At 39.2% G+C, this 17,528-nt stretch overlaps 2 protein-coding genes across 3 annotated transcripts; both read left to right on the forward strand.

Moving 5' to 3' along the window:
• Window positions 1-3,388: 3,388 nt before the first annotated feature.
• On the forward strand, window positions 3,389-6,877 carry LOC116308766 (uncharacterized). Its single transcript, XM_031719250.2, has 5 exons — window positions 3,389-3,723; window positions 4,041-4,748; window positions 4,848-5,396; window positions 5,640-5,838; window positions 6,432-6,877. The coding sequence occupies exons 1-5, from the start codon at window positions 3,519-3,521 to the stop codon at window positions 6,823-6,825; spliced, it is 2,055 nt and encodes a 684-aa protein (XP_031575110.2). The 5' UTR covers window positions 3,389-3,518; the 3' UTR covers window positions 6,826-6,877.
• A 1,822-nt stretch (window positions 6,878-8,699) lies between these two features.
• On the forward strand, window positions 8,700-13,342 carry LOC116308767 (ephrin-B2a). 2 transcript variants are annotated; one of them, XM_031719252.2, is made up of 6 exons: window positions 8,700-9,039; window positions 9,644-9,981; window positions 10,419-10,535; window positions 10,639-10,755; window positions 11,386-11,473; window positions 12,512-13,342. In XM_031719252.2, exons 1-6 carry the CDS (start codon window positions 8,921-8,923, stop codon window positions 12,645-12,647), a joined length of 915 nt encoding a protein of 304 aa, XP_031575112.1. In that variant the 5' UTR covers window positions 8,700-8,920; the 3' UTR covers window positions 12,648-13,342. The 2 variants fall into 2 exon arrangements, with proteins under 2 accessions (XP_031575112.1, XP_031575113.1); XM_031719253.2 differs by having other exon boundaries at window positions 9,644-9,810.
• The last annotated feature ends 4,186 nt before the right edge of the window (window positions 13,343-17,528 follow it).

Below are 17,528 nucleotides of genomic sequence, written 5' to 3' on the forward strand. Positions count from 1 at the left end.
GGTAGGGGTTCTTTGAATCGATCCCAGGAGTCCATGTATTCGTATGGGTAGACTCCTTTCCTTTCCGCGCCGTATTGACTGGAAATGGGAAAGTTGGTGTTATACTTTACGAGGTTTGCTAAGGAGTCCGCCATAAACTGCTGCGAATCTAAGAACTTTAGCTTACCCACAGTTACGGACATGTAGCGCTCTTTGTTGTTGGGTATGCATTTGACGTCGGAGCCGTCTGTTCCTTGTAGTAGCAAATGGGAGTCGTAACCGCGGAGGTTGTGAAAGAACACCGGAATCTCCATTTCTGGGTCTACTTTGAAGTTTATATTGCATTTCCAATGAGCCGCTCCTCTGTATTTACCCGTGATGTGGCAGTGATCTCTAACCTTATCCACATAGAAATCCTCAACAAATGCTTTGTGGCAGTGAATGCAGTGCGTGGAGGGCTTTCCCGGCTTCTCACCTTTCTTAGCATACTTCCCGCATTTAAAATGAGCTTCTCCTAGATACTTTCCATCTTCATCCCACGCTTTCTTGGCTCGTCTTCCAAACTGAAGAAGCGTATGTTGGCAAATGTAGCATTTTTTTGCCTTGGTAAAAGCCTCCTGGTTCTCTTTGGTAAATTCCATCTTCTTTGGACGTCTTAATTGTTCTCTAATCTCCCCCTCCTCTTCTCGCAATGCTTCTAGAAACTCATTAGCTGCGTTCTTACCTCGGTAAATCACAGGAGGGTTTGCTTTACCGTCTGATCTGACTACTATGTAACCAAAGGAGCAGATCTCGTGTAATCCTACCTTATTCGTGGCGCCACGTTTCTGCTCTTCCTTAGTTATCAACGCTTCGAAGTCTGCATATATCACGTAAGGCACTTGCATCTGCTTTTGATGGTCTGCGTATGAAAGCTCTTTGTTGGTGGGCATCTGGATCCGTTGCGCCACTTCTTCGACTCCGCGGCAGATCTCATCGTGTTTCTTTAGGGCATTTAAGGATGTAAATGACAGCAAGCAGCAGTCGCAGAAGTACTTTTTGCCTTTGTGCTTAGTATGTCTGTAGAATAGTCTGCTAATGTGTTTAACCCATGAGTAGTGTCCGCCGTGGTAGAATAAATGTACGCGCTCTCCTTTACTTTTTGACAGAACTAACGGTACTATCGTCTGCTCTCTGACTCCGTAAACGTTAATTGCTAGATCGTTTATTTCCTCAAATATGGGGATGTCTATCAACTGCATGGGAAATTCCACACCATCCCACTCTAAATCGTCTGTGGGATACTTACTTGTCCTACAGGGATCCTTCTCTGCTGGATACAGTGCAGACCTGATTGCCCACATAAAGCATCGATTGTCTTCATTCTTCACGTTTACAATAGCCTTCTTCCTTTCTACCCACGTTGGTAGCGGTACGTAACTCCCCCCTCGTATGGGTACGTACCTGGCTATACTTATCTCTATTCCTTCAACCTCCTCTACTGTCCAACCCGATCCTTCTTTCGTGTAGTTAGACAGCGACTCCATTATTGCTTCTAAGGCTTCACTGAGTGACCTATCCAAATTCGTGGATTCTAATATCACTAACGACTTTGATCGCAACATTGCTGTCGTCATTACCTCGTCTTTTGACAAACTTACTTCTACCATTATGCTCGCTTTCAGGGCTCCTAATTCTTCTATACCTTTTCGGAGAGTCCTTTTAACCTTCCTTTCTGACTGACGCCAAAACTGTCTAACGTCAATCTCACCGTTACCGGGTATTGACACCGTGCTGAAGTTGCTTTGGGATTCCATCTATATAATAGGAAATATTTTATACCTAATACCAAGCACTTTTTAGGTCGTCGTAGTCGTACTCACAGTCCTGACAATGCCAAAACAATTTAACCTTAGTCTCAAACTTCTTACCACATCCACAATCATAACTGCTCATACACTTCGTCTTCATTTTCAAATGCTTTTTCAAATCCGCTTCTTTCTTAAAAGTTCTCTTACATTCTTCGCACTCCATATATAGACTAACATATTTGCGCTGTTGCCCCCAACCACACTTGGAGTGGGTTGTTTCCGTAGGTGGATTTTTGACACGGGTCTTGCCCGTGTTGAGATTGCGCTGGAACCCCCATTCCCTATACTACTCATCTACAAAGATGGAGCATCAGCTGCACAAGGTTCAGGTCTTAGTAAAGGTCACGTGGTACCTGGAGGAGGTACACTTATACTAGGACAAGACCAGGATGCTGAAGGTGGGGGTTTTGACGCTAGCCAATCCTTCAATGGTGAGTTTACCGGGCTGAACATATGGAACAGAGTACTGGGATCGAGTGAGATCTCTCAGATGTCACGTGTTTGTCGCTCTGGAGAAGGAAACGTACTACGTTGGAGTGACGTCATGGCAGGTAGTTTCCAAGGTCAAGTGCATACCATTCGACCCTCTTCCTGTAAATAAACAGAATGGTTCAAGACAATAATTGCCAGGTTTCGTTTTGACGTCATTTGAATCCCAATGTTTTGCAAGAATTTTTTCTGACTGACAGCACGTGGTTGTCAGTGTTTGACAATCATTTGGATTCAATGGCTTTTATCAGCTGATTGAAATCCAGAAATTTTGTGTGCTTTAACTTTAAATAGTCCTCCTAATAATAACTTAGATTATGATGAATGGTGTTATGCCAGACTTTTCATCGTAGGAACCTCTTATAGACTGTATTATCACCTGAGAAACTCTACTACTACAAACCCATTGACAAACAATTCAACTAGTACTACAAAAGACACTTGTGTGGATCAGTATTTCTTTAAGGGTTTTTCATGATATTTGTAGTTTATATATTGTTTTCATTTCAATTTTGATGGTGTTTCTATTTACTACAGACAAGTGTCGTGTTGCTATATCTATCTGTATAATAAATGCAATGTCTTCAACGACTTGTTTTGTCTTTCATACATTATTGTTAGGTTGTAGTTTACAGTGTAGACACATTAACTGGGACGTACCACTTCACAATGTTTCATCCCCAGTATTATTGATGGCATGTACATTTTTTGTCAGTTATGTTATCAAATCTCATGGTTTCATTGCTTGCTCCTGAGTAAGTTGTATTCCTTAATCTGACTCCACATTGTGATTAGTTAACTTTGTAAAGGAGATTATAGTTAGTGTGCTTGCAATATAAAGCCTGGCTAAATGCCTGGAACTTTTACCTCTTCGTTTAGTAAACTCTGCAACTAAATTTAAATTTATTGCATCAAAATTCAATCCCGCTTCCATCACCAGTTTAGGAAAGACAGAGATGTCGAGTTAAAAAAAACAAAAACAATCCCTGTTGTATTATTTTAAATCAGTCATATTTAACCCCAGTGCCAAATATTTGAACTAATATCTGGTGCGGACTGTTGTGGAAGTATGAAAGCAATCTTCACGACTACACTGGTCACGTGATATAAACTGATTAAGTCATACTTATCTGGTCACTTGATAACTGCTTGATTGACAATGGTAATTAATCTGATCCCAGTTGAACTTCAAATCCAGTCATGTCTGACAAAACAAGCTGCTCATCCCGCGGGACAAGCAGAGTGTCTGTGGTCTTGTGGTTTGTAGTTGGTGTGTTGTGTTTGGGTGAGTTTGTACGCGTTGAGTTGATTCTAAGTGAATACAGGACAAGACTACACAAGGTAGAAGAGAAGACAGATGGGAAAGATGTAGAGCCGTGTGATGTGAAAACCAAGCAAATCAAAGGTGAGCAGTAAACAGAGTAGAGATACGCGTACAGACTTGTTCAATGTCACTGAGTTTTTTAATGATTTGAATCAGGCATTACCATGTGAAACTCGTGTAAATCTGCTGAGTCTATCTTTCTGGGAACTGAACAACAAAAGGAAATAGCAAAAAAGAACAATTAAAACATCAAAATATAAAAAACAATAATAACATATATAAAGTTTTGGATTGAATTTCAGGAAATTAAAAGGCCTTTCACCGAAATGCGTGGTACGGTTATCTACAAACCCAGACATATCCCACTGATGTAACATAATCATTTGATTTCGTTACAGCAAGTCGTTCCATAGACTCACCAAAGATCATCCATGATTCAAGACAAAGAACCCGTCGCCTCACCGTGTCTTCACCTTCAAACGACACCAACTTTCAAACTGTTCGTAAAGAACTTTTACAAACAATGGGAGTGGAGGTGAATAAAGCCTTTTCTAAAGCGTGTGGAGCAAAGAAGAATAGATGTCCACCAGGACCTCCCGGTCCACCTGGACGACCAGGTCGCAAAGGATCGACCGGAAGACGAGGACCACCAGGAAGAAGAGGCAAACGAGGACCCCAAGGACCCATGGGAAGGCCAGGCAGAAGTGGCAAGCAAGGCATGATGGGACCTACTGGGTTGAAGGGAGAGAAGGGAGACAGAGGTGATCGTGGACCACGTGGTGTAGCTGGACGGGATGGTAGACCTGGTCAATCGATATCTGCACCAGAGGTTCAAGTATCCCCTCCCTTGTTAATTGTTAATGAAAGCGATACAGCCGTGTTGCATTGTGGGTGGAGTGGTAATCCAGTACCTGTGATTGGCTGGAGGAGAGTTGGTGGTTTACTAGACAAGACAAGAAGTGTGTTGGATGCAGGTCTGGCAGGTGTTGATAGGAGTCATAATCTGGAGATAAGGAATGTTAGTAGTAACGATTCAGGAGTGTATGAGTGTAAAGGCAGTAATATACTTGGACAAGCAAACCAGACAGCTACACTTGTCGTCAACTGTAAGTCGTCACACTTTTGCTACATTATAGCCATTTTAATCATTTAATTAGACGTTATATGTTTCTGTCGGTATATTAAAATAAAATTTTTTTTTCCAGATCTTCCTGGTATTTCCCTATCTTTTGGACCTATCTACGTCGAAGAAGGAAGGAATGTAACCCTGCCAAAGTGTCAAGTGACTGGACACCCCACACCAACGATCACGTGGGTTAAAGTCCTTGGTATGTTGCCTGCTGCTCGTACCGTCATAAATGGCAGCCGTTTGACTTTATACTCTGTGGAAAAACAGGACACTGGGATATATGTTTGCCAAGCTTCTAATTTCCTTGGATTGTCTATTGGGAAAACGCAACTTAATGTTGTGCCTTTGCCAAAATTCACCACCACCCCTCCCCCCTCAATTGTCTTGTTAGTTGGTGAAAGTCTGAGACTTGATTGCGTAACCACAGCAGATCCTCCTGCTAGGATTTCTTGGAGTAAAGACAACCAACAATTGTCATCTGATGATAGAATACGGGTCCATGTGAATGGAAGTCTGACCATAACAAGATTGAAGACCGCTGACTCTGGGAATTACGTCTTTCAAGCTGTTAGTGCTGGGGTTGCCATGGCAATAACCCAAACAAATGTTAAAATACTTTTGAATGGTAATGACTTGATTTATTGCGATAAGTATTTCGAATTAAAAATGCGAAAATAAGTACTTAATATACCACTCCACACTCCCCCTATACAAAAAAAAAAAAAAAAAAAAAAAAAAAAAAAGCCAATACGATTCGATAACGCGATCATATGAAAATGTTTATCAAGAAATGGCATAACTAAGACCCACCGATTAGTACTCACTCTATCTTGGTCAATGTTTCACCTGTTTTTAACTTTATTTACAGATCTTAAGTTTACTAGAAGAACAACTAGTGATTACGTCATTATCAAAGGCATTCCTAGCATGGCTTCCGTTACGTTCTGTTTCTGGTTGAAGACCACTGTTGGTGATACTGTCATAAGTTACGCTGTACCTGGAAATGACAATGAATTGATATTTTTGACGACCAGTAGTTTTTATTTATTCATCAGAGGATCCTCGTGGTACGTCTTCCCTTAACATCACTGTTTGGTGCTATGACGTTTAGGGGGTACCACCTTGAAGCACGCAACAACAAAAAAAATCACCATCGTCGGCATGTGTCAAACCGGTTGATTACAAGGCGCTTTGTAAGCCGTCGCATTCTATTCACCATTTTCCATACATTGGTTCACTGGTCAAACGCAAAGCGCTCAAGCGAGGCGCCAAGGTACTTTCAAAGGATTATTCAAATTTGAACTTTGCAACCTCGACTGAATGCTTTGTGTTTGACCAGTGAACCGATTTATGGAAAATGGTGAATAGACCCCTTGCATGTGACGTCGTAGGTGCTCAATTTGGAGGACAAAACAAAAGAATTCCAATCTCATGAGAATTGGAAACCTATTGTTATGTCCTCCAAATTGAGCTGCATTCCGACGTGCTGCAAGGCGTCTGCAGAGGGCATGTGTCAAGGAGGGACACCAAGGGAGACCTGTCACATCCGGTGTGCACTACTATTTTGAAAGAATACTAGTATAACGAGTAACACATTGTTCATCTGCCTTCTAGCTGTAGTTATCATTTTAATTTCTCGTAACCCACCTATTATTACTAGGAATACCGGCGTAGCTGCTAACGATGACAGATGGCATCACATGTGTACGACGTGGAGCAATAATGATGGGCAGGTGATAGTTTATAAAGATGGCATCGTTGCTGCAAGAAAAACAAACTTCATGACAGGTCAGGTGATCAGAGGAGGCGGTACACTTATCATAGGACAAGAACAGGACAGTGTGGGAGGATCCTTTTCAGCCTCACAGTGTTACATCGGTGACCTTACCGGGCTGAATATATGGAACAGAGTACTGGGACCTAACGAGATATCTACCATGTCACGTGACTGTGGTGCTGGTGAAGGGAATGTGTTGAGCTGGAGTGACGTCACCTCTAGTGACCGCCAAGGTCAAATAAGGGTTGTATTATCCAAATGTGTTAAACAGCATTAATGACTGAAGCTAATTAAAGGTGAATACGGGGTAGGCACCCGTGATCCGCGTATCTAGATTTCTGAGTAATTGGTTTTAGGGCCATTAGACTTTATTGTGATTCTCCTTCCTCATCCGAAGGTTTAATGGAAGACCAGACGACCTCGTGCAAGAAAGATTTTAAAGAAAGAAAAAAAATAAACGTGAACAACTGACTACCTACCAGCTAGTGATACAACATATAGTAGTACTAGACAAGGCCAGGGGCGGGAAATAGTTTAGTTTACTAAGGAGTTCGTCACCAAAATAACAATACATTACGAAAAAAATAAATAATAATAATGGAAACCTTTAACACCACAAAAAGTGAAAATTAAATTGGATGTGACGTAAGAAAGGAACAGAGCTCACGTCCCAATTGTAACCTAACGCTCCAACTATATAATTATTATTAAGGCGAAAAAAAAGCAGTGTTTTGTCGACAGCGGATATTTCTAACTCCCTCTCTTTACTCAAACCACTTAAACTTCCGGCTACATACCGGATCATGCGGTTCATACTGCACTTTAATCGGCACAAAAACCTATCCGATACAAAGTATATCACTTTTGAAACCGGAGAGTAGCAACATCTATCCAATACAAAAATCACTACAGTCTAAACCTACTTATAGTCTATCACAAATCCTGCACTCTGATTGGCTGATCTACTAATGGTTTATTAGTGATAGACCACTAGTAGCGAAAAGTGCCGGTTTTGAACCAAAAAAATCGCGAATAACTCGCTATTTCAATCATTTTAAATTTAATGTTTATAAACAATACGTTCACCTGTATAACTTGGATTAATTTGAGTTTCAAAACCAATGTATTGATAATGAGATACTTTGAATAAATATCATATAAGCGTACAAGTATGATCAAGCTATAGTACTATCATACAAGTGTTTACCACCACTTAGTTCAACGGAAGTGAGAGACTTTTCCAAAAAGATGCAAATAATCCCAGATACGTAGGTAATTTTTACTTTGAATTTGATCCCTCAATCCATCAAAAAGCAATGATCTTTGATTCCGTATATGCTGTTCGTCAAACCCATCATGTAGTGAGATGACTTTATGCAATCGTTGTACTCACTGACAGTATACAAAATTTACACGGCGTAGTTTTTCTCGGTCACTTTGTGTAAAAGCAAATTCCGAAGGGCTGGCAGTAAATCAAGGAGGTAAATTGATTTTGGATGGGGAGGGGGGGGGTTTTTGCTTTCAAAAATATGAGATATGTGTACTACTACTTCAATAGCATGCATCCCCTTATTTCATTCAGACAATCTCACCCCACCCCTCCCCCTCCTCCCCTCTCCTCCCCCCTCCTCCCCCCTCCTCCCCCCCCCCCCGACATCAGATTTCGTAGCACCCCTTAGTCTAAATATTATATGGTCTATGGGCATAAGTTAACTCTGAGCCAAATTTCATGCTTTCTTCCAATGATATTGCTAAGATCAACCAGTGGCGGATCCAGGGGGGTCGAAGGGGTCCACGGAACCCCCCTTGAAGGTTTGATCTTTTAGGCAATAGAAATATGTCTTATATAAATTTTGCTTAAAAGTATCCACAAGGATAATGTTGAACACGAAATGATAGATATTTGCTGTTATAATGTTTAATTTTTGATTAGAGCCAATTTTTTTGTCAAACATCGACTAAATAAAAGAGAATTATACACAGTTTAAGAAACGGAAGCCCCCTTTGAAAAATCCTGGATCCGCCACTGTCAACCTTAAGCCACCTCTCTTTTCGTTGCCAAGGTAACGTAACACGTTTTCTCACGTCGTCTCAAAGAGACGTTTCAGCTGATTCGCAAAGCATTGTGGGAGGAACGTCAAGGAACGCCTGTTATAAACTGCTAGTGGAAAAGATCAAAGGCGTTGTTTCCAACTTCAAAATATATATTTTATTTATTTTTATTCTTTATCTCGATTATACAAAGACTTACAACGAACATCGGCATGTCAACTGACTCTTACATGATACTTTCAACCAAATAATTTAGATCGTAATCTTTGTATAAAAGTGCAAAACATTGTGACAACTCGACTTTCGACATCATCATCAATATGGTAAAAAATGTTAACGCAAAGACGTGGCTTCCAATGTATTTGGCGTTTTTGTGGTATTCTAGATCTATTAACAGTGAAGTCTATGAATCCATTCAGTGGAGTCCATTCAATCCAAAGTAAGTTTGATGAAAATATAGCACTTCATATGTTGTTAGTAAAAAGTAGTTTATACTTTGCTGTACCCTAGCTAGCTTGTGACAACAAACTTCTTATCTTTAGTAGCAAAGCACACCTTCAAGTTATAATCGAAATGCTCTGTTATTAGAAATGAATGTTTCTGAGCTTTTTTTTTACAAGTGTGGTGGTGTGTTGTGTATTTAATAACATTCTCCTTATTGATTCTCTGGGTAATGTAGGTGATAATAAAATATTTAATGTTCTAGGGGGAGGGGGTCGGTTAGTTTTATTGTAAGGCAGATGAAAAATATATGCTAGTTCCAGTTATATGTTAAACTCCCCTGGTTATAAGCCCACCATTCTGTTGTTGCACATAAAAGATTAACTGGGAAGCGAAGATAAAAGAAATAAATTAAGTTTTTCTCATTATCCTAGACTGTTTTTTCTCTTTTTTCTTTTATATGCCCTCCCGAATATAAGCCCTCTTGGTCATAAAGTTAATTAATCAAAAACCTTACATAAGCCAAGGGCTTATAACTGGGATTATACACGATATACTCCTCTTATAATGTTGACGGATTTTACTTTTCTGGTCTTTCACAGATTTCAATTTACTGAGGATCAGTTCAAGCACAATATAGCTTACTACCGCCAAATTGTCTTACCTGAGTCACAAATAAATATCATTTGCCCAAATGTAGCGACAGTATTAACAAGCTTGACTGAATATCCACTAAGGGATAGCTTATATGAAAACCTATGGACAGTTGGTGAGGAAGAATTTTATTCTTGTCAAATAAACTCATCCAAGAGTGATAGTCGTTTGGTACTCATGTGTAATAAACCAGACAGTCTTCACTATCATACAGTAAATTTTATTCATTCGAATGCATCGGTGTCTTCTTCAAATCCTGTAAAGGGTAGTAATATTTATTTTTTAGGTGAGTGCTCAATCTTTTCTTTTAAGAAATATCTGGTTTGATGGTTGAACGATTTTCTTGATTCTTGTAAAAGGAAAAATAAACTTCTTTTTACAAATTATTATTACAATGATGATTAATACTTTAAAACTTGTAGCCATGCAGTTGCACGAAGGCTGGATAAAAGTTATCAAGTGTATAGAATTTGTATAGCTTTTATATGTTAGATATTAAGGATTTATCCAGCGGATAGCGCTATCACTTCAAAAACGTTTGCAAAGGTAATAATGCTGCATTTTATTTCCTGGATTTACCTCTGCACTGTTCTTTTTCCATGAAGCTTAATAATTAAAACACTGAATCAAATAAACATTTACTGTATGTACTAATTTTGTGGCTGTATAATTCATGCATTTTCTTGTTCATTTTTAAAATTTAAATTATTTGTCAAACCACAGCAACCTCCAATGGAACAAAAGAATCATTGAACCAGACCTCAGAAGGTCACTGCATGGACCCAACCAATGGAATATCTATGAGAATACAATTCAAAATTTGTGAAAACAACTCTACAGGTATTAATTTAGTATGTGCGCATATTTGTTATTTTTTAATTATAGCTTGGTTGATTTTTAAGAATGCAGAATATTTTTTTCATAGAAAACCTTTTTTTTTCAGATCAAAGTTGTAATAATTATTCACGATCAGTCAAAAACAAAACTATCAGTAAAGATATCAAGGCCTGTAAAAATATAACTATCAAAAGAACATCTTTAGAGAGAGATTTATCACAAGGTTGGTGTCTTGTTGTTACTTGTCCCTGCTATTTCAATAATATTTTGTCATCATCGCATACATCCCATCCATCCATCTATCCCATCCATCCCATCTATCCCATTCATCCCATTCATCCTATTCATCCCATCCATCCCATCCATCCATCTATCCCATCCATCCCATCTATCCCATTCATCCCATTCATCTTATTCATTCCATCCATCCCATCCATCCCATCTATCCCATCCATCCCATTCATCCCATCCATCCCATGCAGTCCATCCATCCCATCCATTCCATCCATCCCATCCATCCATCCCATCCATCCCATCCATTTATCCATCCCATCCATTGCATCCATCCCATCTAGCTTATCCAGAGCCATCCAGAGCCCATCCAGCACATTCATCCTATTGATTCATCCCTCCATTCTTTTGATTTTCCATTCCTTCCTTTATTCCTTCATTCCTTCATATATTCAACCACTCGCTTGCTCGCTTGTCTGTCCATCCGTTTTCTTTGTTCATTTATTCCTTCATTTATTTGTTTGTTCATTCATTCATTCTTTACACTATTTATCTCATGTTTAACTTTTTTATTTTTATTTTTATTATTGGGCTCATTGTACATATTTTTTCTAATTTTTAGAACGTTTTTGGGAAATCCTAGCAATTATCTTAGGTGTGTTGTTGGTTCTGTCTTTCGTCATCCATAGTGTTTTGATCATTCGTTATTGGTAAGTAAATAGAAGAATTTAAAATAAAATTTTGATCACCTCCATTTTTCCCATTAAAATGTCAAGGGTCGAGGGTAACAAGTTGGACTCATTTTATTCACAATAAAATTTACATGTTTGTCAGTTCCAAGCGGAAATGATATGAAATAGTTATCTACAACATGGAAAATGTTAAGAGAAATTTTGTGACCCTGGATATGGTACCCTTGACTCTTGAGGTTAGACCCTTGACACTCAATACTTGGCCAAAACCCAGACTTTTTTCCCTGTATCCTTATCCAAAGAGAGAACATTTTTAAAATCCTCAAAATGAGAATAATGAAAAAAAGAAAAAACAAATTGCAACCAACTGAATCACGCTTATTGGCCTTTCCAAGGAGTCACAGAAAACTAATGACGAACAGGGCACACAAAAAATGATGGCGATGCTTTAGGAGATGTCCTTTTTTCAATATGGCAGAAAGCTTAGCAAAATCTCATGAAAAACAGACCAAAAAAACAAAGTAAATGTGACTCAATTCAAAAACTAAAACCTTTAAGACAAAAAAAGTGTCCCATAAAAAAGATTTACGATTCAACGTACGTCCTCACTTGTTACCAGTTTTCCGTGAACCTAGGAAAGACTAATTCTCAGTGGCATTTGTGGAATATAATTCAAGGATGTAACTCCCTTTCCATTAGTAGCTCTTTTGTAAGGAAAGGGGAGGAAGCGATGATTTGTCAATGTTATTGGGAAGTGAGCCTCTTTGTGTAAATCCTGATACATCCCTAAATATGAGGTAAATTTGAGTTTTCTTTCGGCAAGTCTCATTGATTATTTCAAGGGCTAGAACTTTACTTTCTTCATTGGTAGAGTTCAGTCCCATAAGTTGCCAAAAATTGTTGCGAGCTTGAAGGGATGCCCCTTTGAACATTTTGGCCTACGGTCTGAAGGTCCAAAGAACGGTTCAAATAGTCTAATAAAGGTTGTAACTTCCTGCGATGATTTCAACAAAAAGATATTTTTCAAGTATTTTGATAATTGCTATCTTCTTTTAGTGTGAAGAAAAATAGAAAACCTGATAGACAGTTATCCCAGAGCAGTCAAAAGGGCAGTGACGAACCACTCAAGAGTCTAATTGTTGATTCTTATAACAAGAAATCAAAACATGGACGCGTTTCTGCAGCATTGTAGCCGTTTACTTTACTCTTTCAATCAGCTGATATTTATTATTTTCTGGTGGTCAAACACTGGTGGTCAGACACAATCACCATGTACTGTCAGCCAGAAAGATTTTATCGAAAACTAGCGATTCAGCTGATGAACCAGCACGAGAGAATTAAATCCAGCCACCCATCTTCATACGCTGTTCTTAAAGATGCCATAGCTGATAGCTCCAAAATGTACCACGAACGTGACAGGATGGTGTAGAAACCATCCTGTCCTGACACGCATATTGCACGTCTGCCTTGTCTGACAAGTTCGTGATAGTCTTCATGACAGTCGATCAGCCTCATCCTAAAATTATAAATTACAGCTAGTTTCTCTGGGGGACAAATGGCAGCAAAAAGGAAACACGAACTTGAAATAAGAGACTATCGCTTTTCATACACTGCCGCTGTTGTAGATATTTCATCCAGTGCATACCATATGTCCGTAAAAAACTTTTTGGGGGTAATCGCACAAATTTGCACAAATTAGTAAGCTCATTAGATCTCAGTTGACCGAAGACCTACAACACTTTGCACTAATTTGTACAATTTTTAAGTTAATTTTTTCACGCATATATGGTATGCACTCTATCATCGGCCGTTAAATTTAGAAATTTTAGTTTCTTTGGGCAAGTCGTAGCGAAAATAAAAGTTTTCACTTTGTCATGTCATTTCAAATCGGATAGTCCTCTTAGTTCACTATTTACTTAGCATTCAGCTGATGAAAAAATCGCAGCGAAGTTAGCAAACCATGATCACAGGGAGCCATGCCAAATTGACATAAAAGTGAAATATGAAAACAAAATCGGCAAAAATAGAGCACAAATAAGGAGAACCTTTATTCTTGCGCGCACGCCTTTGTTTTCCTATATAATTTCCCATAATGCCACGCCTTTCACTTTCATCTAAACAGGGCACCATTTCCGTGGTAGTATCTTCATCCCTTTTAGTGCATTCTAGATTCCGAATTTCATGTGGAAACAAATGCGTTTTTTGTTTAAGAACAATTATTCTCTCGAATTGTTCGCCGTTTTTCGTTTTGGTGTATTTACGAGACAACATCTCATCAGCCTTAAGTGTTGCGTTGGTTCAAATCACCAAGGATAATACTTGTATCAGACATCCCGCTGCTTTCAACTTAAGTATCTCATAAAAGTCTTTCTTATTGTTTAAGGCCACGTCGCACTTGCTCCTCGGCATAAAGGGCAAAGAGTACATCCACAACAACATACTTTTTTCATCGACGAATCAAGTATTGCAAATTTAACGACGAATGATTGTGTTAATATCAAATTTTCAGTGTTTGGGGTTGTTGGAGCCTACCGGCTGCAATAAGGGGAGGGGAGAGGGGGGGGGGGGGGGGTCAAAGCTCCTTTAACGTGACGGGAACTAAGGTGAATCTGGCCCAAGGGCACTGAGTCTTTTATTTCCTTCCCAACGGAGATACCAAAATATAAGATAATTAATTTGTGAAGATTTCAAAACAAGCAAATAAAAACTGATGCCGGAGGTGGTGATGGAAAGTATTAGAAGGAGGGAAAAACTTGATCGAGCGCATCAGAACAGTTAGTTTTGAAAGATAGCCTCTCTCTGTCGACTTTGACTGAATTATGAAACATCCCAATGTGCTGATTGTATGTGTTTGTACATGTAAACATTTCATGACAATTTAATTGACCTTGTGGTCAATCACATCCGGTGTACGTCACGTGGTTTTCGACCAGATTTTTTAGAAATTCTTCCTCTCAAAATGTATTTTATTATTATTATTATTTTGGTCTATAGGAGGTTTCCTCTTGTTCTCCGAAATTTATACAACCCAAATAATTACGGCAAGCCACATAAAGGAATTAAATGTAGCGTGGGTGGGGCCGGATGGGGGTTGTGCCTCGCCATACGTCCTACGATAGTAGTACAGTCGATTGGTGCTGAGCATCACCTTCTGACGTATAGATTGCGCAAGAACATAAGCTGCTACTGCCCTTTAAAGGTTTTGTTTATTTTCTGTCAATTTGTCCATATTAGTATTACTCCGGTCGTATGCTCAGCTATTGTCTTAGGACATGTGAAACTGAAAGCCAAATTAGTGCCTTGTTGATTTGCTTACATCAGTCCCGGGTACGTCCATTGGGTGTAGCCCAACAATTAAATATGTAAATTTCGTTTCATATTTGTCAAGTCAAGTTATCAAAAAAGTAATTTAAGAGCATCCGTAAATATTGTGGTTTGAATGAAATTTTTGTAGTTTCTCTTACTCACTACCCCCACTTTTTATTTAGCCCAGCTTCTTCTCATTCTAGTACCCCTGCCCCCAGCTTTTTCTCAATTCTAGCCTAATATATTTTCCAATTTTTTATGGGATTCTAAAAAGTTTGTACATCTGTCTCCGGTACACGCGAGGATCTCGAGGCGGAATCTTTGAGCGCAAGGAACTGTGGGTAGAATCAACTGATGCGTGGGTCGTTCCTTCATGTATGACCACACGAATTGGCACTATCTTGGGGTTGTGTGTTGTGGTAGTGTTGCATCGTTCGGTGTCACCTTTAGTGATCCGTGTAGGTGCAGCACATGTAGTTGGTGTAATACCCGTAGTACCCGTGGTAGGTGTAGTACCTGTAGTACCAGTAATACCTGTAGTATCTGTAGTAGGTGTAGTAGATGTAGTACCTGTAGTATCCGTAGTACCTGTAGTAACTGTAGTATCCGTAGTACCTGTAGTATCCGTAGTAGGTGTAGTACCTGTAGTATCTGTAGTACCCGTAGTAGGTGTAGTACCTGTAGTACCAGTAATAGCTGTAGTACCCGTAGTAGGTGTAGTATCCGTAGTACCTGTAGTACCTGTAGTACCCGTAGTAGGTGTAGTATCTGTAGTACCTGTAGTAGGTGTAGAACCTGTAGTACCAGTAATACCTGTAGTATCTGTAGTAGGTGTAGTAGATGTAGTATCTGTAGTACCTGTAGTATCTGTAGTACCTGTAGTAGGTGTAGTATCCGTAGTACCTATAGTACCTGTAGTACCTGTAGTACCTGTAGTATCTGTAGTACCCGTAGTAGGTGTAGTACCTGTAGTACCTGTAGTATCTGTAGTACCTGTAGTATCTGTAGTACCTGTAGTACCTGTAGTACCTGTAGTACCCGTAGTACCTGTAGTACCTGTAGTATCTGTAGTATCCGTAGTAGTTGTAGTACCTGTAGTATCTGTAGTACCCGTAGTAGGTGTAGTACCTGTAGTACCTGTAGTATCTGTAGTATCCGTAGTAGGTGTAGTACCTGTAGTATCTATAGTACCCGTAGTAGGTGTAGAACCTGTAGTACCAGTAATACCTGTAGTATCTGTAGTAGGTGTAGTAGATGTAGTATCCGTAGTACCTGTAGTATCTGTAGTACCTGTAGTAGGTGTAGTATCCGTAGTACCTATAGTACCTGTAGTACCTGTAGTACCTGTAGTACCTGTAGTACCTGTAGTACCTGTAGTACCTGTAGTACCTGTAGTACCTGTAGTAGGTGTAGTATCCGTAGTACCTGTAGTATCTGTAGTACCTGTAGTACCTGTAGTATCTGTAGTACCCGTAGTAGGCGTAGTACCTGTAGTACCTGTAGTACCTGCAGTAGGTGTAGTACCTGTAGTATTTGTAGTACCTGTAGTACCTGTAGTAGGTGTAGTACCTGTAGTATTTGTAGTACCTGTAGTACCTGTAGTATCTGTAGTACCTGTAGTACCTGTAGTATCCGTAGTACGTGTAGAACCTGTAGTAGCTATAGTAGGTGTAGTATCAGTAGTACCTGTCGTATCTGTAGTACCTGTAGTAGGTGTACATAGTACCTTTCACGGCAGCCACGTTGATGGGTAGAATTAATAAAATTGTTCATTCTATTGTTGAATTCATTTTAATTTCGCTTTTGGAATGAAATTTGATTTTCCTTACTCTGAAACATGCCCTGCCTTACTGGGCGCGTCACCAGTAGCGTTCATTTAACCTATCAAGGCGTACGCATGAAGACTATAATAACTCAAAATAAATAGGTGAAGAAAGACTTATAATCATACTTTAGTTTATTGTTTTCTTTTTAATATATTTTTTCGATTGACTTGAATTATTTTGGAATTATCCCTTAGATTTCAGGATATGTAAATCGTTAATCGAATATATCTACAGTTTCATCTAAAAGTCATAATGTCTTGATGTGGTTAAGGCAGCTATGGATCTAACTAGAACTATATATATCTTAATACTTTATATCACTATATTTAGTTTTTAGACAAGAGACCATAGTGTGATTTGGTAAATCCTGTGAAATATTCTTTAGGAAGCGCATTTTTGAGTCTATCTGACTAATGCACTCTAATAAGTACAATTTGTTTCCCGTTAATGAAAACTGCTCTATGGTCTCTTGTTATCAAGTATAGTGTTAAGTACAAGCTAGAAATTTACTGAGGTATCAACAACACAAAGAAACACAAACTACTACAGATACTACACCTACTGCAGTTACTACGGGTACTACGGATACTACAGGTACTAAGGTACTACAGATACTACAGGTACTACAGGTACTACAGGTACTACAGATACTACAGATACTACGGGTACTACACCTACTACAGGTACTACAGGTACTACAGGTACTACAGGTACTACAGGTACTACAGATACTACAGATACTACGGGTACTACAGGTACTACAGGTACTACAGGTACTACAGGTACTACAGGTACTACACCTACTACAGGTACTACGGATACTACATGTACTACACCTACTACAGGTACTACAGGTACTACAGGTACTACAGTACTACAGGTACTACGGATACTACAGTACTACAGGTACTACAGTACTACAGGTACTACGGATACTACAT

The sequence above is a fragment of the Actinia tenebrosa genome, unplaced genomic scaffold (genome assembly GCF_029948245.1).
Source record: "Actinia tenebrosa isolate PJP-AT-01 unplaced genomic scaffold, QUT_ActTen_1.0 PGA_scaffold7__59_contigs__length_16204524, whole genome shotgun sequence".
Lineage (NCBI taxonomy): Eukaryota > Metazoa > Cnidaria > Anthozoa > Actiniaria > Actiniidae > Actinia > Actinia tenebrosa.

Coding starts and splice junctions, on each gene's coding strand:
- LOC116308767 (XM_031719252.2), top strand. CDS start 8,921: ATGGTAAAAAATGTTAACGCAAAGACGTGGCTTCCAATGTATTTGGCG. Junction 9,040..9,643: donor TGGAGTCCATTCAATCCAAA/GTAAGTTTGATG, acceptor GGTCTTTCACAG/ATTTCAATTTACTGAGGATC. Junction 10,536..10,638: donor TTGTGAAAACAACTCTACAG/GTATTAATTTAG, acceptor TTTTTTTTTCAG/ATCAAAGTTGTAATAATTAT.
- LOC116308766 (XM_031719250.2), top strand. CDS start 3,519: ATGTCTGACAAAACAAGCTGCTCATCCCGCGGGACAAGCAGAGTGTCT. Junction 3,724..4,040: donor GAAAACCAAGCAAATCAAAG/GTGAGCAGTAAA, acceptor ATTTCGTTACAG/CAAGTCGTTCCATAGACTCA. Junction 5,839..6,431: donor TTCATCAGAGGATCCTCGTG/GTACGTCTTCCC, acceptor TATTATTACTAG/GAATACCGGCGTAGCTGCTA.